A 19,351-nucleotide genomic window follows, 5' to 3' on the forward strand; every position below is an offset into this window, starting at 1 on the left:
AAGGGCAGCACTTCAAGACAACGTTCACATATTTAGATCATCTTCACTTGGATTATACAGATTAAACACAAATCATGTCACTGCATCTGACTCTAAAGGTCCAGAACGTACACTTATGGATGAAGATTTTTTCATTCGGATTTTCATGTCCATTTAATATGTAGAAGATACGCTTCTAAGTTTTCTGTTTCTGGGTCACCACCTGTACCTTCTCTTCTTGCTAAATTGCACATAATACAATGAGCCAGATTCTACCCATTTTTATTGTATTTGTTATATAGCTATACAATCTTCTTACTTTAAGAGAGAAATGAACTGTACTTTTGTATGGTTAATTGTATGCATTGTAAATTTCAGAAAAGTAGTTTATTTTTCATATTTAATCAAAATAATAATGGGAAATAAATTCATATTCATATTCAATGCACATTGAGAATATTTAATTTCTATTGTGGTAGAAGGGTGCATTATTTGTTTCTAGCACAATGAATACAACCTACATATTTTTCTGGCTTAAAGCAACCTGACTCCATCCTTATCCCTCTTCAGTGTTATTCAGTAACTCTCAAATTTAAATTCAAAAAAGAGTCAAATGTACCTGCCACAGTTAAGTAAGCTCAGAGAATTTTCAAATCAAACCAATATTCTGGCAATTAGTTAAATTAACATAAAGCATCATTTACATGAATGTTGTGAATGTTTCCTTTCCACACTGATAATAGATAATTTAAAAAAAATTACTTCATCAATTGTAAATAAATATTACAATTAAATATTACCATTCTTAGGTTTATTGTCTCTGGGATGAAAACTAGTTCTGTGTCTGCCTGATATTCTTTTCACAATGATGTCTTAGTTCTCGCCAGGATTTCTGAAGTCTATCTTAGATAAAACTCCAGTTTACGTACTTTTGAATGAAGCTTAGTTAGCTGACTGGAGAAAATTGCAGAAAAGGACTTTCATAAACTTTTTAATGTTGAGCTCTTAAAGTTTAGTTTTAAGAATTTACTAAGCATCATTCTAGTACAAGATCCTTTGAAAATATTGCAGAACAGAATGGTGTTAAGAGAAATGACAACATGTCAACACAGTTGAAAGAATACAAAAAAAAAAGAAAAGAGGTGTGAACTTAGTATCAAGGACTAGTATTACTTATACAGTAGGTATTTCTTTCTATTGTTAATAATAAATATTTGTATGTGCATCCCTAGTATCCCTATGATGTTGAATTTCATTAAATTTCTGCATTAATTCATGTTTTTAAAATATTTTCAGTTTTTATTAGAGGTGTCCCGTGATAGAGTCAGTTTTGCTGTCTTCATGCAAAATTTTGGTCAACAAATACACAAAATATAGATTTTGTCTTAAGAAACAGTTTTATGGTTACCTAAAAATAAATAAAAATGTGGAAATAAAAAAATAGTCACTTTTCTTGGAAGTCATTTTGTTTTGAAGTCATTTGGAAAGGAAAGGTAGACTGACTTACTTTTTATAAAATACATGGTAAAACTGGATCACTGTCATCTCTTTCTCCTAAAATTAGTGCCCTGAATCTTTATACAGTTGGACATACAAGTATTTGGAGCAGTCTTTGTGGTTTCACTCCATCTTGTTGACAAGTAATCATTGTTTGAACAACGTAGTCTCACTGAAGTGAACTACTTTGAAGTGGTTGCTTGTAAAAAGAGGGTGGGAAGCAGAATCGGATTCCTGCCTATGGTAGCATTTTGATATTTTAGATGATACTCTATCATTTCTACCTCCCCTTCAGCAAATTATTGCTTAATTCAATAATTGCTTAGTTTGTGTTTAAAAATATTGAAGCTAGATATTCAGCCAGGCATTTCCATCCATTTTAACTTAAGATGCGGAGTTAAATCCTCCACATTTTAAAATAATATCAGTACATACATGTCTGCCCCATTTCTTAAATGAAATTAAGATATGCACAGCAGTGATGATGGATTCAAGTTATTAAAGCAAATGTTTTACTGTAATGCAGCGAAGTATTATTGTAAGTACCATTTGTTTCTAATTTCCTCTTGATGTGAGGTTGTTATTTGGCACATTCTGGTACTTGCAATCTGTCCTTGCCTATCTTTTTCTTTCCAAATGTAAACTGAGTTTGAAATCAAATCAAACAGTACTGAAATAACTCTACTGTGACACCACTGTTAAGTTGTCAAACAATTCTAGATGCAGTGAGCTAACAGAAAACACATGTTGACACCATTGTTTGCTCTATGTGGGTCTTCACTGGCAGAATAAAATTTGTATTTTGACCTTCCAGTGTTGGCAAAAAATTACTCTTTCAAGGATATTATTATTAATAATAATCCAAAAGTTCTGCTGTTTGACTCTTTATTTCTTCTCTCTGTTATCTATGTACAATTATTCAGGGCTATCTCCTAGAAATTCAAGAAAAGACACAAGCAAAAGCTGAAAATAGCATATGTGTGTGATAGAAATGTGTCTGTGAATACAAGCTGGTTATCCAAGAATTGAAGAGAATAGTGGATTTTAATTTCCCTGTTTACAGAAAGCAAACCTGGATCTACCTTCATTGCCAAATTTCTAAGTAATCTCGCCACAAAATGTCATACAATAAAATTCTTGCAATTTTTTAATATTATATTTTGCTGTAAATGTAAACCAAATGTTTCCATGGAAACTAGGCATTTTCCCATTTGTATACAATTTTTCTAGCTTCTTGGTAGGAAAAGAGAGTTCTAATTTAAATTTTATACATTTTGATGGCAGCTGAGAATTGATACCTAATTTTCTGATAGCATAGCTCAAAGCCACACTTACATACCTTACTGTGTATGTTCAATCTATCTTTTTGCTCTAACAGAAAGAAGCAAGCTGACATAAAATTTATTTTACTGTTAAAAATATTAACCTAAATAGAAGTACAGATGACATCATTATGCAAAGTAGAGAATACAAATTAATTTAAGTGCATCAGGGAAAAAAAATCTCAAACGTCTGCATTTTAATTGTAACCAGGGCTGGATTTCAGTGTTGAACAATTAATGATCATTACATCACTTTAAAATATCAGTGGGAGAGTGTCAAAGAAGATGAGTCTTCCATGTTTACAAAAGATTTTTCCTGTGGCACACTGTGTGCCTTTGTGAGTCATTTATCTTGTAGCTTAAACCTGTCATGCTATGAAATATTGCAACTGTGATTCTTCATGACAGAATAATGAAACAGTGGAAAAAAAGTCCACTCTGAAATGACTTTTCCACAGAATTTTTGACTTGAGAACCTGGGAAGCTGCAGATGAAATAGCTTTTCTTTTCACCACATCAAAAACTAATCCAGGCCAATGAGTTCCCTTCTACACACTAAATATGCTATTCCATTGTTTGTGGGTTTTTTCTACATTGACCTGGTTTTAGGTTTTTTTCCCCCCAAACTGTTCTTTGTTATAAGATCTCATATACTGTATTGGATGCCGAAATAGTTTGTGAAGAGCTTCCATTCAGCAAATATTTGATTGCTATATTTCACACTGGAGGTTGGAGCCACAGAGAAGATTATGGAAGATTTTTTGCTGTTTTCTTAAGGAAAATTATCTTATGTCAGCAGCTTTGCTGGAGTATCCCTTCATTCTCAAAAAACCTGGTTTGACTTTTTGTTGTTGTGAATAATCTCTGACAAATTTACACGTTGTGATATATACTAGTAGATGAGTTGAAGATGTTATGTGGTATCTTTTTCCACAGCATTTTTTGGTGACCATTTTGTCAGTGAGGGATCCCTACATATCAAGAATTGCAAGTGAAAACTCTTGTCCTCATGCAATGTCTTCTATCAGGACCCAAAACAACAGAGTTATAGGTAATTATTTTAAAATTTCGGACTGAGACAAATAATTATATTGAATGCAAAAAAAGGTCATTTAAATCAATTGCCAAAATGACTTTGACTTTCTCAATGGTTGTTACTGGAATAATTTTAGTGATGATAGATGAGAGAAAGATCATAGGTCAAAAGAAATATTAACCCCTACACCATTGTACAATTCAAAGAAAGATTTGTATTTTAAAATTTGAGCTTTTGGGTGCAAGGAATACTACTTCTGATTACTGTAGGAGTATCACTGGGAAAACAGCATCTAAAACGGAAATATTTGTTTTGGTACTTGTTTCAATGCATCATGTCACTCTCATTTTTGACTGGCAGGTATTTTTTTTACCTTTCTCCTTCAACACACAGGCATTTTTGTTTTCTGTATGCACAAAAGTGGATGAAAAAAATTATATATTCTACAGGTACCTGAACTAATTGTCAAAATACACTTTTTAAATACAAGAAAAAGAGTAAAGGTCCATCCTGAGATAGGGCAGATAGTCTATCTTTATCATATTTCAAAATATGTCACTGAATTCTTGTATATTTTGATGGAAGTGGGAGGACATAAACTTTCCAGTTTATCTAAAATGAATTAGTTACATCAAAAGCACAAGCTTCTAACAGCTAGAAATAAATCAAGAATTGTACAAATGTGTTTAATTTTTCCTTAATATTCTAGAGGAATAAGAATAGATTGCCATGACTTAGGAGACAGTACTTTTAAAAATTTATTTATTTTGTAGTAGCCTATGCACCTCTACGCTATCCATAAGAACAAAATGATATTCAGTATGTGGCATACTGCTTACCAAGAAGTCAAAGTGAACAACCATCAACTGTTATCCTAGGCATTGTTTCATAATAAAGTGAGATAAAATAATTCATAAATCCAGAGAGATACAACAGTGCTGTATAAGTCCTGTCTTTGTGTGGGACAGAAGACATAGTTAAAAATTTTGTCTAGTTAGAAGAAAATGTTACTATGGGAGTAAACTTTTAATGGAAGATCTGATAATCTACAAAAACCAGGCAGACACATGCTGCTCTAACCTCATTTGTCAGTAAAGAGAAATTCAGAAGATAATGATAAATATAAGCATTTAGAGAAAATAGAGCACTATAAAAATGATAAAATGTTAACAGAAGTATGAGTTTAAAACAGCTTTTTCTCATTGATATTTTTTATGTAAAAGCAACCATACAAATCATCCAGAATGTATCTAAGCAACAAAAAGATAGGAATGAGACCGAACCTACTTACCAAATTCCTTAGGAACAGTGATAGAGTAAACACAATTGTGACCAACACTATAATTCTTGGGGTAGTTTGGTGATAATACAGTCCCTTCAGAGCCTGTTGACCGACTTCCACAGGGTGCTGGAAAGTGAAGGAAATCAGTTTTTGATAATGTAATATTATATATATAAGAAAATCAGTTTAAATTGATTTTTTTTGTGTGTTGGTATATGCTGTTGCAGGAAATTTTATTACACTTCTGCACTGGATTAAATTTTTGCATCCTGTGACACACTGAGAATGCGCAACTTTCTCATATATCAAAAAAGAATTGATGGCGCTCTGAAGTTTTCCAGATCAATTTTTTTCTTTACTCTTTATCAACCATCTTAATAAATAAATGATGTGCTTTATACATAGTATGCTATTATTTACAGCATACGAAACTATTATTCATTCATATGATGCTTTACACTGCAATAAAACATAGATTCTGCAGCCCTTCTGCACACTGGTAAATTTTTACTCATGCCAATAGACTCATAATTCAAAATAATATCTACAACTACCGAAATAGGAAAGTCAGGATTCCTTGACTGACCATGATGTACCACTTATTTATATCCCAATTACTTATAACTATATATATAAGGTTATGAGCACACACTTTTCTTTATCACACAAACATCATGTTTATTCTACCATTAACAGCTATAATACTTGATAAAATGGCAGATAAATAATGATGCTATTTACCACAATAATGTATTTTTCTAAGGTTTACAACAAAACTTAGTATTTGTCATTATTCAATACTGTCAAAGTAGAAACAGTGCTATTTCTTCTTTTCTTCATCAGATGCCCGAGTGATCATTCAATGTTAGCGTTTTCCTATATCTATGACCTGCTTCTCACACACACATAGTGATTTAGGAGTTTATTGTCTAGACTGTGGCATACCTTTGGAATATTTTTCTAACTGTTTTGGAATATAAAACATTTTTTAATTAGTTTAGTGCTAACTTATCTATTTAACAAATTTATTTCCTGTTGAGACATGAATTTATAAATAAAGTAGCATTCAATGTTTCATTTGCTAAACACATTTGGGATTTTTTGTGGTATTCTCTCAAAACATTAATATGTTGTGCATTATATTAAATAAGAAAAGGTGGTTTTCTTACTATTATTGCAGAAGGTTTTATCTCATTACTTGTCATACTATAAATACAAGATATTTCTTAGTGTAGCTATATATCATGTGTTTTAAGACTACTTAATTCATACAAAATGTTTTGTGGAGTATACCATGAAAAGAGTACATCTTTAAAATGTAGCAGCTTAAGGCCCCATCACTTTGAGAATGGATTTGTGCAATTTGCATTAACATGGATTCCTTTCAGTATGGTGTAGCTGCAGAGTTTGACAGACCATACCTGAAACAGGAGCAGATGGCACCTATTGCTCCAGTCTGTACACACAATTTGGAAATGATTTAATGGGCTAGTGTGAAAGTCATTATATTTGAAATATGTCAACAGAAGGGTCTCAACTTTTGCATGCACAAGTGTGTGTAGATGCGGCACATACGTTAGAGTTAAGCAAATCAGTCAGGGCCCAGAGCGGGACACAGTGCTCAGTACGGTGGATAGGCACACTCCGAGACACGAGTGAGCACCAAGACTATCATATGTACACAGAATATTGTTCTGAGGCTAAAAGAATTATCTAAGTGTCTTCCCTCAGTCCACCATCATGTAAAATATCAGAAATTCATGCTTTCCTTTGAAAACATGTTTAGATAATAGAACTATTGGACTTTTTGCTAAAAAGTAGTAAGAATCTTAGCTGACCCTCATATGCAGAGACTTATTTGCCTTGAGTTACTGGAAAAACACAAAGTAGAAAATCTTCACTACTTGAATGTGGCAGATAGTTCTGATGAAATCAGATCTGCTTACCATCTTCTAAGTACTCAAGATTTTCTATTCCAGATTTTGGATGAAACAGAAGAGAATATGGAAGAATATAAGCAACAAAAGCATTAAAATAAGTGAAATAAGACTGTCAGAAAAGCTTATTACTTATCTCTAACTCCATTTCCTTACTGTTTATGAGTTGCATAAATAAGCCACTGCAACAGACCAATAACACTGTCCCATTCCAGCAGTCATATCACTATTATACTTTCCTAATCCGCAGATATAAATAATGTGTAAATTTAAGGTAAAACTATGATTCCACTAAAGTTAAGGCCATTAAAACAAAAATGGACAGAATTTCATCTTTAATGAAACTTGAAGTCATGTCACACAAAAACAATACTTAAAGTTAATAGCTATGTATTTAGTTCTCAAAATATAGCAGACCTTCCTGTAAAGAAAAATAAAGATTTTTTTTATACCCTGATTCTTTCTTATTCTTACAAGCTATGAAGTTAATAAAGGTATCTTCTTAATTGTAAAAGAGGGTTTTTACAAAACTACTAGTATGCTTAAACCAGAGCAAAATATATTTACCTGTGTACATATCTAGACAAAATATTTCATGATACTTGAAAAGTGGTATTATCACAGCTGGTATAAAGAAAAAGTCACAAAAATAATTTCACTGACAGATGCATATAGATCTCTAAAAGGGATTAAACTCAACAATTTTTACAAATTAAAAAAAACAAACCAAACCAAGCGAAAAAAACCCAAACAAACAAACACTAAAAAACCCCACAAAACCCAAGCCAAACCAAACCAAACCAACCAACCAACCAACCAAACAAACAAAAAACCAACCACAAAATAAGACCTAGCACCTTTAAAAATCTGAGAGTTCTCATTTATGTTGATGTCTGGTAAAAATAACTTAAGAGTCTCTAAAAGGTGAAGATAATACCATTTTCTTTTACAGTTGATAATCATGTTTATATGAAACGTTCAAACATCTAAACGTTTTCCCCACACACTGAATTCCATGAAAGAAACATACATCTGCACTGGATTTATAGTGGGCATATATCCGTTCACACAAGAGAATCTGGCACAGAGCTGTTCACACAAGAGGAGAAGAGATGAAGTGCAAGTCTGGAAGCAGGATTTCCAGCAGGGATCTTTCAGGTACAAAGACTCTCAACAAGAGGTGTCTGCAGCCTTTACTACAATGTGCTCAGTACAGATTGGAGTAAGGCATGAACTATTTGTCACTGTGACATATGCAACATTTAGTGTGCAGCAAGAACAAAATACCTGCATTGAGTATTTCATAGTAATTTCTTATTTGGTCTTCTCATTCTAGACTTTTTCCCTCTGCCCCTTCTGAGTTTACTTTTTCCCTCACTGTCTTATTTTCCAACTGCTTCTATAATGGCTCTTTACCCTCACAAGAATTCACATTTCTGGGTCTCAAAAACAACTAGTATAAAGGAAACTTGCTTCAAGATGTAAGCGTCCAGTTGACCTTTGCAAGCTGAGAAAATGTTTATTCTTAAATCTATAGGTGGTAAACCATTAAGTTCTCATAGCAGCCAGACTGGCCTGCAAGACATTTCTGAAAGTATTTGTGGGAAGGAAGAGGTTTGCTTGATATTTTAGTAAACTCATAGATTTAACTGACTATATTTCCTTTCTTAGGCAAGCACGGTGTTGGAAACTGCAACGATAATGGTCAACTTCTGCTAGAATTCTGTGCGGAGCAACAGCTCACCATCACTAACACCATCTTTCAGCAGAAAAATAGTCTGAAGACAATCTGGATGCATCCTAGATCTAAGCATTGGCACCTCATCGATTATGTCTTGGTGCGACAGAGAGATGTCCACGATGTCCACCATACTCTCGTGATGCCTAGTGCAGAATGCCAAACAGATCATCAACTTGTGAGCTGTAAACTTAACTTTAAACTCAAGTTCAAACCCAAAAGGGGCAGTATCCCAAGGAGAAGACTCCAAGTTAACAATCTCCAATCAGCCACAGTGAGAGACAGATTCCAGGCAAATCTTCAAACTAGGCTCGAAAACCATTCCATAGATTCTGCAGATTCCTCTCCTGAAACAATTTGGCACCATATTAAAAACAGCATCCTGCAGTCCTCTGAAGAATCCTTAGGGTTCTCCTTCAAGAAGAACAAGGAGTGGTTTGATGAAAACAACAAAGAGATCCAGAAATTGTTGAAGGAGAAGAGAACTGCTCACCAAGCGCATCTTGCACTGCCATCCTGTCATGTAAGAAAAGCAGCCTTTCATCCTGCATGCGGCAAGCTCCAATAGAAACTCCGTGACATCCAGAACAAGTGGTGGGTCAATCTAGCTGAAAAAACTCAATTATGCACAGATACAGGTGATCACAGAGGATTCTATGAGGCCCTGAAAACAGCATACGGGCCTACATACCTGGTCCAAAGCCCACTACTCAGTGCAGATGGTCAAACACTTCTAACAGATAAAACCTCCATTCTGAATCGATGGTATGAATACTTTCAGACCCTTTTCAGTAATAGCCATGTAGTTCAAGACTCAGCAATTCAGTCCATCACACAACTACCAGTGAAGAATGAATTGGATATTGCCCCCACTTTAGGAGAAACCCTTAAGGCCATACAGCAGGTGAAAATTGGCAAGGCAGCTGGGGTTGATGGCATTCCACCCAAAGTCTGGAAACATGGGGGCCATGCACTCCATGCTAAATTTCATGAGTTTGTGGTGCACTGTTGGGAACCAGGCGAACTACCATCAGACCTTCGTGATGCAGACATCATCACTTTGTATACGAAGAAAGGAATTAAATCAGATTGCTCAAATTACCGTGGTATTACTCTGCTCTCCGTTGCTGGCAAAATCCTGGCAAGAATACTTTTGAACAGACTAATACCCGCTATAGCAGAAGGAATTCTACCCGAAAGCCAATGTGGTTGCAGACCCAACAGGAGTACCACAGACATGGTATTTGTTCTCAGACAACTGCAAGAGAAGTGCAGGGAACAGAACAAAGGTCTCTATGTAATCTTTGTTGACCTCACCAAGGCTTTCGATACTGTGAACAGAAAAGGTCTATGGCAGATTTTGGAACATTTAGATTGTCCCCCCAAGTTCCCTAAAATGATCATCTCACTCCATGAGAATCAGCATGGCCAAGTCAGATATGGCAACGCACTCTCTGAGCCCTTTCTAATAACCAATGGTGTGAAACAAGGCTGCGTTCTTGCACCAACTCTATTCACAATCTTTTTCAGCATGATGCTCCAAAGGGCCACGGCAGACCTCGATGATCAGGATGGTATCTACATTCCATATCATACTGATGGAGGCCTATTCAACCTAAGGCGACTGAAGACCCATAATAAAACCTTAAATTATCTTGTCCAGGAGCTGCTTTATGCTGATGACGCCACCCTAGTCGCCCACACAGAAGCAGCTCTGCAGTGTTTAACATCCTGCGTTGCAGACACTGCTGAGCTCTTTGGGCTGGAAGTCAGCTTAAAGAAGACAGAAGTTCTCTATCAACCTGCACCTCAGGAAGTCCTCCATCATCCCCATATCACCATTGGCCAATCAGAGCTCAAATCAGTCCAGCAGTTCAATTACCTAGGTAGCCTCATCTCCTCGGACGGTAAGATTGATGGAGAGATGGACAACAGGTTAGCAAAGGCATATAGTGCCTTTGGAAGGCTTTATAAAAGAGTTTGGCAAAATAAACACTTGAAGAAAAGTACAAAGATCAGTGTTTACAGAGCCGTAGTGCTGTCTACTCTCTTATCCGGTTCTGAATCATGGGTCATCTCCTAGAACGCTTCCATCAACGCTGCCTCCGTACAATCCTAAACATCCACTGGTCAGATTATGTGACCAATACATCTGTTCTAGAACAAGCAGCAATCACAAATATTGAGGCCATGTTGCTGAGAACACAACTGCATTGGGCAGGGCACATCTCAAGGATGAAGTACCACCGCCTCCCTAAGATCTTGCTTTATGGTGAACTTGCCACTGGCTGCTGCAAGAGAGGAGCCCCAAAGAGAAGATACAAGGACTCCCAGAAACAACATCTCAGTCTTGGCCATACTGATCACCATAACTGGTCTACTCTGGCCTCCAATCGGGATGTCTGGAGACACACCATCTATAACGCTGCTGATGCCTTTGAGAAAGCTCGCAGGATCACTCTTGAGGAGAAAAGGCAATGCAGAAAGAATTGTGCCTTGCAGAATATACCACCTACGGAGTCTTTCTGCTGTGCCTTTTGCAACAGGGCATGTCTATCTCGTATTGGCCTCTTTACCCACCAGTGTGCTTGTAACAAATGTGGGTAGAGCCCTCCCCAAATCTTCATTTGCGAAGCCTAGCCATGATGATGATGATTTCCTTTCTTACCTTTTGGGAAATGTTTACTTTAAATCCAGAAGTTTCAAGAAGAGGTGATCCTACTCTGACGATCACTAAACATTAATGCTCAGAAATCAAAGATGAACATGAAACCATAGCTACAGTGAATTGAAAATCTTAACCTGATACAAAAATAAAATATACTTTTGCCTCTGAAAAACACCTAGCATCAAGTTGTTTGTATGGATGAAAAAGTTCCACTACTACCATGCTAGCCATTGACTTTCACTTACTCCTATTGGAGCTAAGTAGACCCCATTGCCTTTGCTTCAGTTTTATAGTGCAATAATTTATTTATTTTCCTAAAAAAGTATAAAACTATGAGTTCTGAAAATTAACTTGTCTAATTATTATGCTATACATTGAAAAGTCTACCTACAGTAAAAAGTCTAGCAAACCCATCACACCCACAAATATAAACTGTTATACAAAAACAAACTAACAGACAAACAAAAGCAAAAATTACTGAGAACCATTTCTCTGGGAATGAAAAATATCCTGCAGAATAAAACAAACCAACCAACTAGCATAAAAAAGAGTTCAGGAGGCAAATTATATTTTCTAATGTAATTCTACAATAATATTTCAGTATTTTTTAATAATGTTTGCTTAGACACTGACATACTGTATCACTTTATGTATTTATTTATGCTCTAGCTTATTCCAGCTTATTCACAAAAATGTTACCCAGTATGCTGTCCTCATCCTGCCTTCCAGGGTCAGCAATGGAACAGTAGGGAAAAAAGGGACTTGGCTCTGGTAAGAAGTGATAAGAATCAGTACGTTGATGCATTGCTCACTGTTTCCTTGAAACATTATTAGCATTAATGGCAAAAAGTTCCTCTGTCTGTTGAACTTTAATGGCACCTTGCTTTGTAAAATAGCAACCCCTTCAACTCTTGAAAAAGTCCTATCACAACAACAACGAAGCATTACCCATTCTGTATCTAAATTGGCGAGCTTTTTTATCTGGAAGATTACCCACCTTGATCATTAGTATTCATGCACCTTTGTCAAAGAACTAAACTCTACCCCTTCATGGTAATGCATTAGTAAATGGAGAATACAATATAAAATACATTACCATAATCAGTGAAACCTTTTATCAAATTTCAGCATTCACTACTTGTAAAAGAAATGTAGATGAAAACCACAGAGGCAAAATCACCCAGTGCTATAGTGCTATAAAGTAAAATTTTCTGCACCTCCAGTAAAACAATAGAGGATTAAAAGCCCCTGTTATGTGCTTATTGCTCATGTTTTCCATTGTGCCTTTGCAGTTTAACCAAAAGAAAGAACACACAAGGCAAAACTTCAGTAAAAGGAGTGTGAAGAATGGACTATATAAGTATGAGAATTAATCTCAAATATCTTCATCTTTTAAAGAAATTCATATTTTTGCTATGAAATTTTTTTCTGCAGCTTGAAGTTTTTAATTCTTACTGCTGCATTCAGATCATCTACTTTTGAGCTCCTACAGCTAAGATCTAATATAATTTAATTGTATTTGCAGATTTAAGTGCCATATTGCACCATCCATTTTTAAGCAGCAGTCCTCAGTGGAATCAACAGGGAATACTGCTTAAAAACGAATGGCACAATATGGCTTTATGTCATGCAGATAAATTTGATTACACAGCTACAAATACAATAAAAAATTAAGAATAACAGTGTATAAACTCTGCAAAAGGAGTAAAAACATGTTTTGAAGAATTGGTAATGGGATACTGACTTTTAATCTAATGAGCCACTTTATAAAAATCCAGACTAGGATTAAATACTTAGTATTTAATTGTTCTAAATGAGAAGATTAAAAAAAATAATTAGTTAACAACATGATGTATGTTTATAGAATTTAATATATTGTTGTGTTTTAACCCCAGCCAGCAACTAAACATCACAAAGTCCTGCTTGCTCCTTTCCCACTGTCGGGAAGGAAGAGAATTTGAAGAGTGAAAATGAGAATTATAATGAAAAGGAAAATCATAGAATTATAGAATCAGCTGGGTTGGAAAGGAGAGATCATCGAGTCCAACCCTTGATCCAACACCGCCACGGTTACTAGACCATGGCACCAAGGCCATATCCAGCCTCATCTTAAAAACCTTCAGGGACAGAGAATCCACCGCTTCCCTGGGCAGCCCACTCCAATGCCCGATTACTCTTCCTAATATCTAACCTAAACCTCCCCTGGCACAGCTTAAGACCATGCCCTCTTGTCTTACTGATAGCTGCCTGGGAGAAGAGACCAACCCCCATCTGGCTACAACCTCCTTTCAGGGAGTTGTAGAGAGTGATGAGGTCTCCCCTGAGCCTCCTCTTCTCCAGTCTGAACAACTCCAGCTCCCTCAGCCTCTCCTCATAGGACTTGTGCTCGAGTCCCTTCACCAGCCTTGTTGCTCTTCTCTGGACCTGCTCCAGCACCTCAACATCTTTGCTAAATTGAGGGGCCCAGAACTGGACACAGTGCTCCAGGTGTGGCCTCACCAGTGCTGAGTACAGGGCAGAATCACTTCCCTGGTCCTGCTGGCCACACTGTTCCTGATCCAGGTCAGGATGCCATTGGCCTTCTTGGCCACCTGGGCACACTGCTGGCTTGTGTTCAACCTCCTGTTGATTAGAACCCCCGGATTCCTCTCCGCCTGGCTGCTCTCCAGCCACTCTGTGCCCAGCCTGTAGCACTGCATGGGGTTGTTATGGCCAAAGTGGAGGACCTGGCACTTGGCCTTGTTGAACCTCATCTCGTTGGAATCAGCCCAACTCTCCAGCCTGTCCAGATCCCTCTGCAGAGCACTCCTGCCTTCCAGCTGATTGACACTCCCCCCCAACTTAGTGTCATCTGCAAATTTGCTAATGGATAACTATGAGAGAGAAATATAACCCAAGAAAGACAAGTGATGAAAATGAAAACACTTGCTCACCACCAAGCAACCAACACCTTTCCAGTTACTGATCAGCAGCCCTGGGCCAGCTTTCCTCCTAGATTATTGCTGAACATGATGCCACAAGGTATGGAATATCCCTTTGGTCATTTGAGATCAGCTATCCCAGCTGTGTCACTTCCCAACTTCTTGTGCACCCCCAGCCTGTTTGCTGGTGGGATGGTAGAGGACCGGCCCTGACTCTTTATAAACACTGCTCAACAGTAACAAAAATGTATTATCAACACAGCACAAATCCAAAACACAGACCATACTAGTTACTATGAAGAAAATTCACCCTATATCAGCCAAAACTAGCACATACATTAAATCATTGATTTCTCTTTTTCTTAGTCTGATTTAATATACAATCATTTGCAGTCCAATTATGAGATTTTCAGTTGCAATGATTTCTTGTAGTGGTTAAATCAACACTAATTTATAGGTAACAAGGAAATAAGGATAGTGACTAATATATCACCTTCCAGATACAAAATAATTTAAAAAGTAATGCAAAGGAAACTATAACATATATAAAATAGTAGTGAAATTTATTCCAAAGTTCCAAATTAAAGGTGTATTTATTGTGGATATCAGTCTGGATATGTGAAAGTGATGAAGCACCTAAAACTGTTTTGACAATATAGTGAATATGTGAAAGACAATCTGATCTAGAAATATATATTTTAGTTACTACTTGAAAATACAGAAATACATTAGAAATAAAAAGACACCAACAAATGCAGAGACAGAGACAGTGCATCATTGTAAGACTGGAAAACAGTAGCAAATAAAAAAATATAATGGAGAATATGGAAGATGTCCATACTGTCATCTCTTCAGTCTTCACAACATAGTTTAATTACAAAATCAAAATTGACTTAAAAAATGAAGGAGTAATATTTCTGCTCCATTCAAAAGCAGTAAGGTCTCAGCAGGAATATCACAGCAAGTTTTTGCCATTAAAAAAAAAGGAAGAAAAGAAAAAGAAGAGGAAGGTTCTATTATCATATAGCAGGACGTTTTGAAATAACAGGTTTTGTTTAGTCTCCAAAATAGAAGAATGCAAACATGGGCAGACTGGTCACTTTTTGAAGACATGGTAGATTGAGGTAAAGATTAGAGAAAATAATTTTTCTCTTCATCTATAAATGATAAGACAAGAAATAACTGCCAGTAATTTTAGTATAATAAATTAATTTTAGATATTCTCGTAACTACTTTTGGGAAGTCATTAAGTTTTTGGGTGATTCCTGGAAGAACAAGAGATATAAATATCTGTCATAAGGGGTTAAGGATATCCAAGCAGAGAAGAGACAGTATTTCTTATAATGGGTTATGTATCTATCCATATTAATTGACCATGAGAAAGAGATTAATTGTGCTAGCAATGCTAAAGCCACAATCTGAATCCCATAATGTGATGGGTTATTTTATATTTTCTAGAAAAGGAACCCATAAAGAAAAAAAAAAGATTATGAATAAAGAAGTACAAAATGGGAGAACACCTAAAAGTCAATTCTTCCAAAATAAAATTTAAAAAAATTAAAAAAAAGAAGACTCTATTATAAACTTGAATTATTAAAAAATATAAGTTTTCTAAAATATATATAATCAATAAAATATGTCTTTTAAGGAGAAAATCAAGGAGCTCAAAAACTGTGTAGCCGAGAAACATAATTTGATACATTTTAAGAATTACATTTCAAGATGAAACTACCTCTTTATTTTAAATAAATTTTTGTTGTTATTTAATACATTTTATATAAATACATACAATTCAATTAAACACAATATCAAATTATTTCTATGTAAATTTATTGAACAGTTCATCATCTTTTTCCTTTAAAACCATGAAAACCAGATCCAAATGACTTTGTGTATTCAGTTTCTGTTTCTTGAACAATTTAAACAAAACTAAATGTTTTTCCGAATGTATGAAAAGTAGATTTTATAGGGTTGAGTATGAGATACACTTCTAGATTCATGGGAAAATGTCTAACTTTAGAAAGAAAGTTTGCTCTCAATTTAATGATTAATGACTATTAAATTTCAATTATATTAAGTTTTTCCTTAAGGAACTGTGGTGCACATATAGTTCATATAGTTTTCTTAAGTACTGAAATCATGCATTGCTTAAAATTAGTTAACTAAATTTACTCATTTTAGCCAAGTGTAAGGAAAGTGTGAAATGAATTTTCTAATAGAAACTGAGATGTGAGAGAAGGTCAAAATCCTACATTTTTTTCTGCTTCAGAATTTGTTCATATCTGACAGCTTCTTCATAATATTAGCTACTTTCAAATAGTCAATATATCAATTTGCAAAAGTATTACTTCCTTATTTTTTTTCCTATATTTTTCAAAACAAATTCAATTAGCTGGAATTTAGACATATTTCTCTTTCTGTCCAATCTAAGTTAATTCATGTCCATTTTAGATGGGCAGTAAAGTTCAGAACCATGAAAGCAAAACCCTGTGCTCCTATTTAAATAATCAAAGCTTTAGAGACAATATTAAATAAATTTGAAGAGTCAAGATTTCCAGTTTTATAACCCAAAATCTAATTCTATATAATGACTCCATTTTTAAATGTCAGGGTAGAGCTACGCATCATGAATTATTTATTATGAAATCCTGTGGCATGGAGATGTCAAAATATTTCATAGTTAAATACAATCAGATTATCAAATAAATATGTTTAATATATTAATAACTTTTAAATAAAAATAAAAAATACCCAGATTCAAATTAGTCTTAAGTTATGTGACTTTTTAAATCCTTGTTTAACAGATGCAGTAGCAAATTTTGAAACTAAAATAGCTGAATTGTAGACCATTATTAATCTTAATTCCTCATTTTTCTACTAATAAATCAAAGAAAAGCTTTCTGTAAGAACAATAATTCAACAGGTAGCAGTAGATTGAACTAATTTCCAGTGTGGTAGAGTCTTCTAGACTCTTAAGTGATGTTTAATGCATTAATATTTTTTCATCTTAATTTTTGAAGAGATTGTGTGCAGCTCATGAAGACTTTTTTTCATGTTGCTTGCCCCCAGAGCAAGGGATGGGGTATGAGTTCTCTCTGTCTCAGTGCCTCCAGGCAAGCTGGAGGATGGTGAGGCATCTCCACTATTTCATGTTTCTCATTGCACCAGAGTTCTCTGGCTCCAGATGATAAAACCACTACACTGTGTGGTACATTTCCAGGACTCTGTCTCACTTCTGAAGCACTCACTAAATAAGGTTGTGTACTTTCATTTATGTAATGTTTTATTTTGTCTTGGCCAATAAAATGGAGTTAAAGTAGCAGACTCTGAGAATGGAGCCCATCAAATAAGAGAAAATGCTGTCTAACATATTTCGTGCTAGAATAAATGTCTTTGCAGTGAAACAGTCTCTACTAGTAATAAATGGAGGTGGAACAGGTCTTTGCAGTTAGCCTGTGCCTCAGCACAGGTTCACTCCTTTGAAAGAGCACACCAGTGTTATAGCCTACACAGATGAAAAAAAATAGCTAAACAAAAGTTTAAACATGCTTTTCAAGTCAACTGTCTGCAGCAAAGCCTTGACATGATATTTAAGGAACTTCTGAAATAAAATGAACAATCATTTTAAAACAAATTACCTGTCAACATAACAAATGAATAAAAAAGAAGAGAAAAGAAAATTGGCAGTCTTCTGAGGAAGACTGTTTCAGAGTCTTTCAAGTGTATTTAGATAGCAAGAGGAAAGGAGCATTATATGACAGATGTGTAGAAGTAAAAATAAGTCAGGGATTAACAAACCTAACACGTTTTAGCTACAATATCAGAATTGAGACATTAATGCATCAGAAAGTATGAATCAAAAATGGAGGATCTGCAAGGATTTACAGATCTTCTCACAAGAAGATCTGTAAATCCCTTCCAATGAGAAACCTCCTCTTTTTTTTTTGTATACCATATAGCCTACATATTATTTATTTGTTCAGCTGTGCACTCTTCAAACCTAAATTAAATTTCATTACTTATTTGGTTTAAGAAAGAATCACTCCTACCATGTGATGAAGAGCATAATAATGGCTTCTAAGTCATTTGACAGACAATGAAGTTAAGTTCTCACTGAGAATCTTTTTTGTTTCATAACCTTAGTGGACAAGGATATACAAAAAGATATTTATCTTTTCATAAAGCAGAAGAAGAGCCTACAAAATCTGAGGATGAAAGTTAAAATCATGAGCTTTCTTAGAACTCACTGACTTCATGAATTCATTTAGGACTTCACAGAACAAGGAATCCACTTATTATTAGAGAGCTCATAAGTGATATCAGCTCCTAAATCCTGTTTTGATAATAAGACACTCACTGTTTTAGGGCTAGGGAAGTTGTAATGTGTGTATTACCCATCCAAAACCCCCTGTTGTTGTATGCTGCCTATCTGCATGTCTCAAGAATGTTCCCTCACCCCAATGAGTTTTTAAGCACTAGTACTGAATCACAGCTGGTACAAAGAATAAGATTTTTCTTGAATCATCTGAGAATATTATTACAATACTAGAATGAAATTTAAGGTTTTCAAGCAATGATCACTTTGTTTCCAAGTGATTTTCAATATTTTCAGTGTGTATGCTCATCAGCAGTTTGAAAGGAAACTGCAATAACAGTTAATGAGTGTAATTTTAAATTTAAAATCTGAGAGTTAATGGTAAATTAACTAATCCGTCATTACAATCTGCTCAGTCTCAGTCAGTTTTCTTTTCCATCATTGCTGTTTATGTTTGCCACACAGACTTTTAAATTCATTTTAAGATAGAAATTCCCACTTTTCAAACTTAGACTAAAGAAAGTGAGAAAGGAGGAAAAAAAAAAGACTAAAACAACACACTATCCATAATTACAAACACAGTCAGATTAGAAGCAAATAAAAATAAGTAAATAATCCCAGAAATTTAGGAACAGGTATCCATCTCCTGAAACACA

At 35.1% G+C, this 19,351-nt stretch overlaps 1 protein-coding gene across 6 annotated transcripts in view; it reads right to left on the bottom strand.

Annotated features, from left to right (window-relative positions):
* Nucleotides 1-19,351, bottom strand: part of CSMD3 (CUB and Sushi multiple domains 3) — a 621,549-nt gene that overhangs the window by 143,198 nt on the left and 459,000 nt on the right. For all 6 annotated transcript variants that reach the window (XM_027684441.1, XM_027684440.1, XM_027684437.1 and 3 more), the window contains one exon: nucleotides 5,126-5,242. In XM_027684441.1, the coding sequence (XP_027540242.1) occupies nucleotides 5,126-5,242 (117 nt within the window). The remainder of the gene's footprint in view (nucleotides 1-5,125; nucleotides 5,243-19,351) is intronic.

The sequence above is a fragment of the Neopelma chrysocephalum genome, unplaced genomic scaffold, assembly GCF_003984885.1.
Source record: "Neopelma chrysocephalum unplaced genomic scaffold, ASM398488v2 Primary Assembly neopelma1_66, whole genome shotgun sequence".
NCBI classification, from domain to species: domain Eukaryota; kingdom Metazoa; phylum Chordata; class Aves; order Passeriformes; family Pipridae; genus Neopelma; species Neopelma chrysocephalum.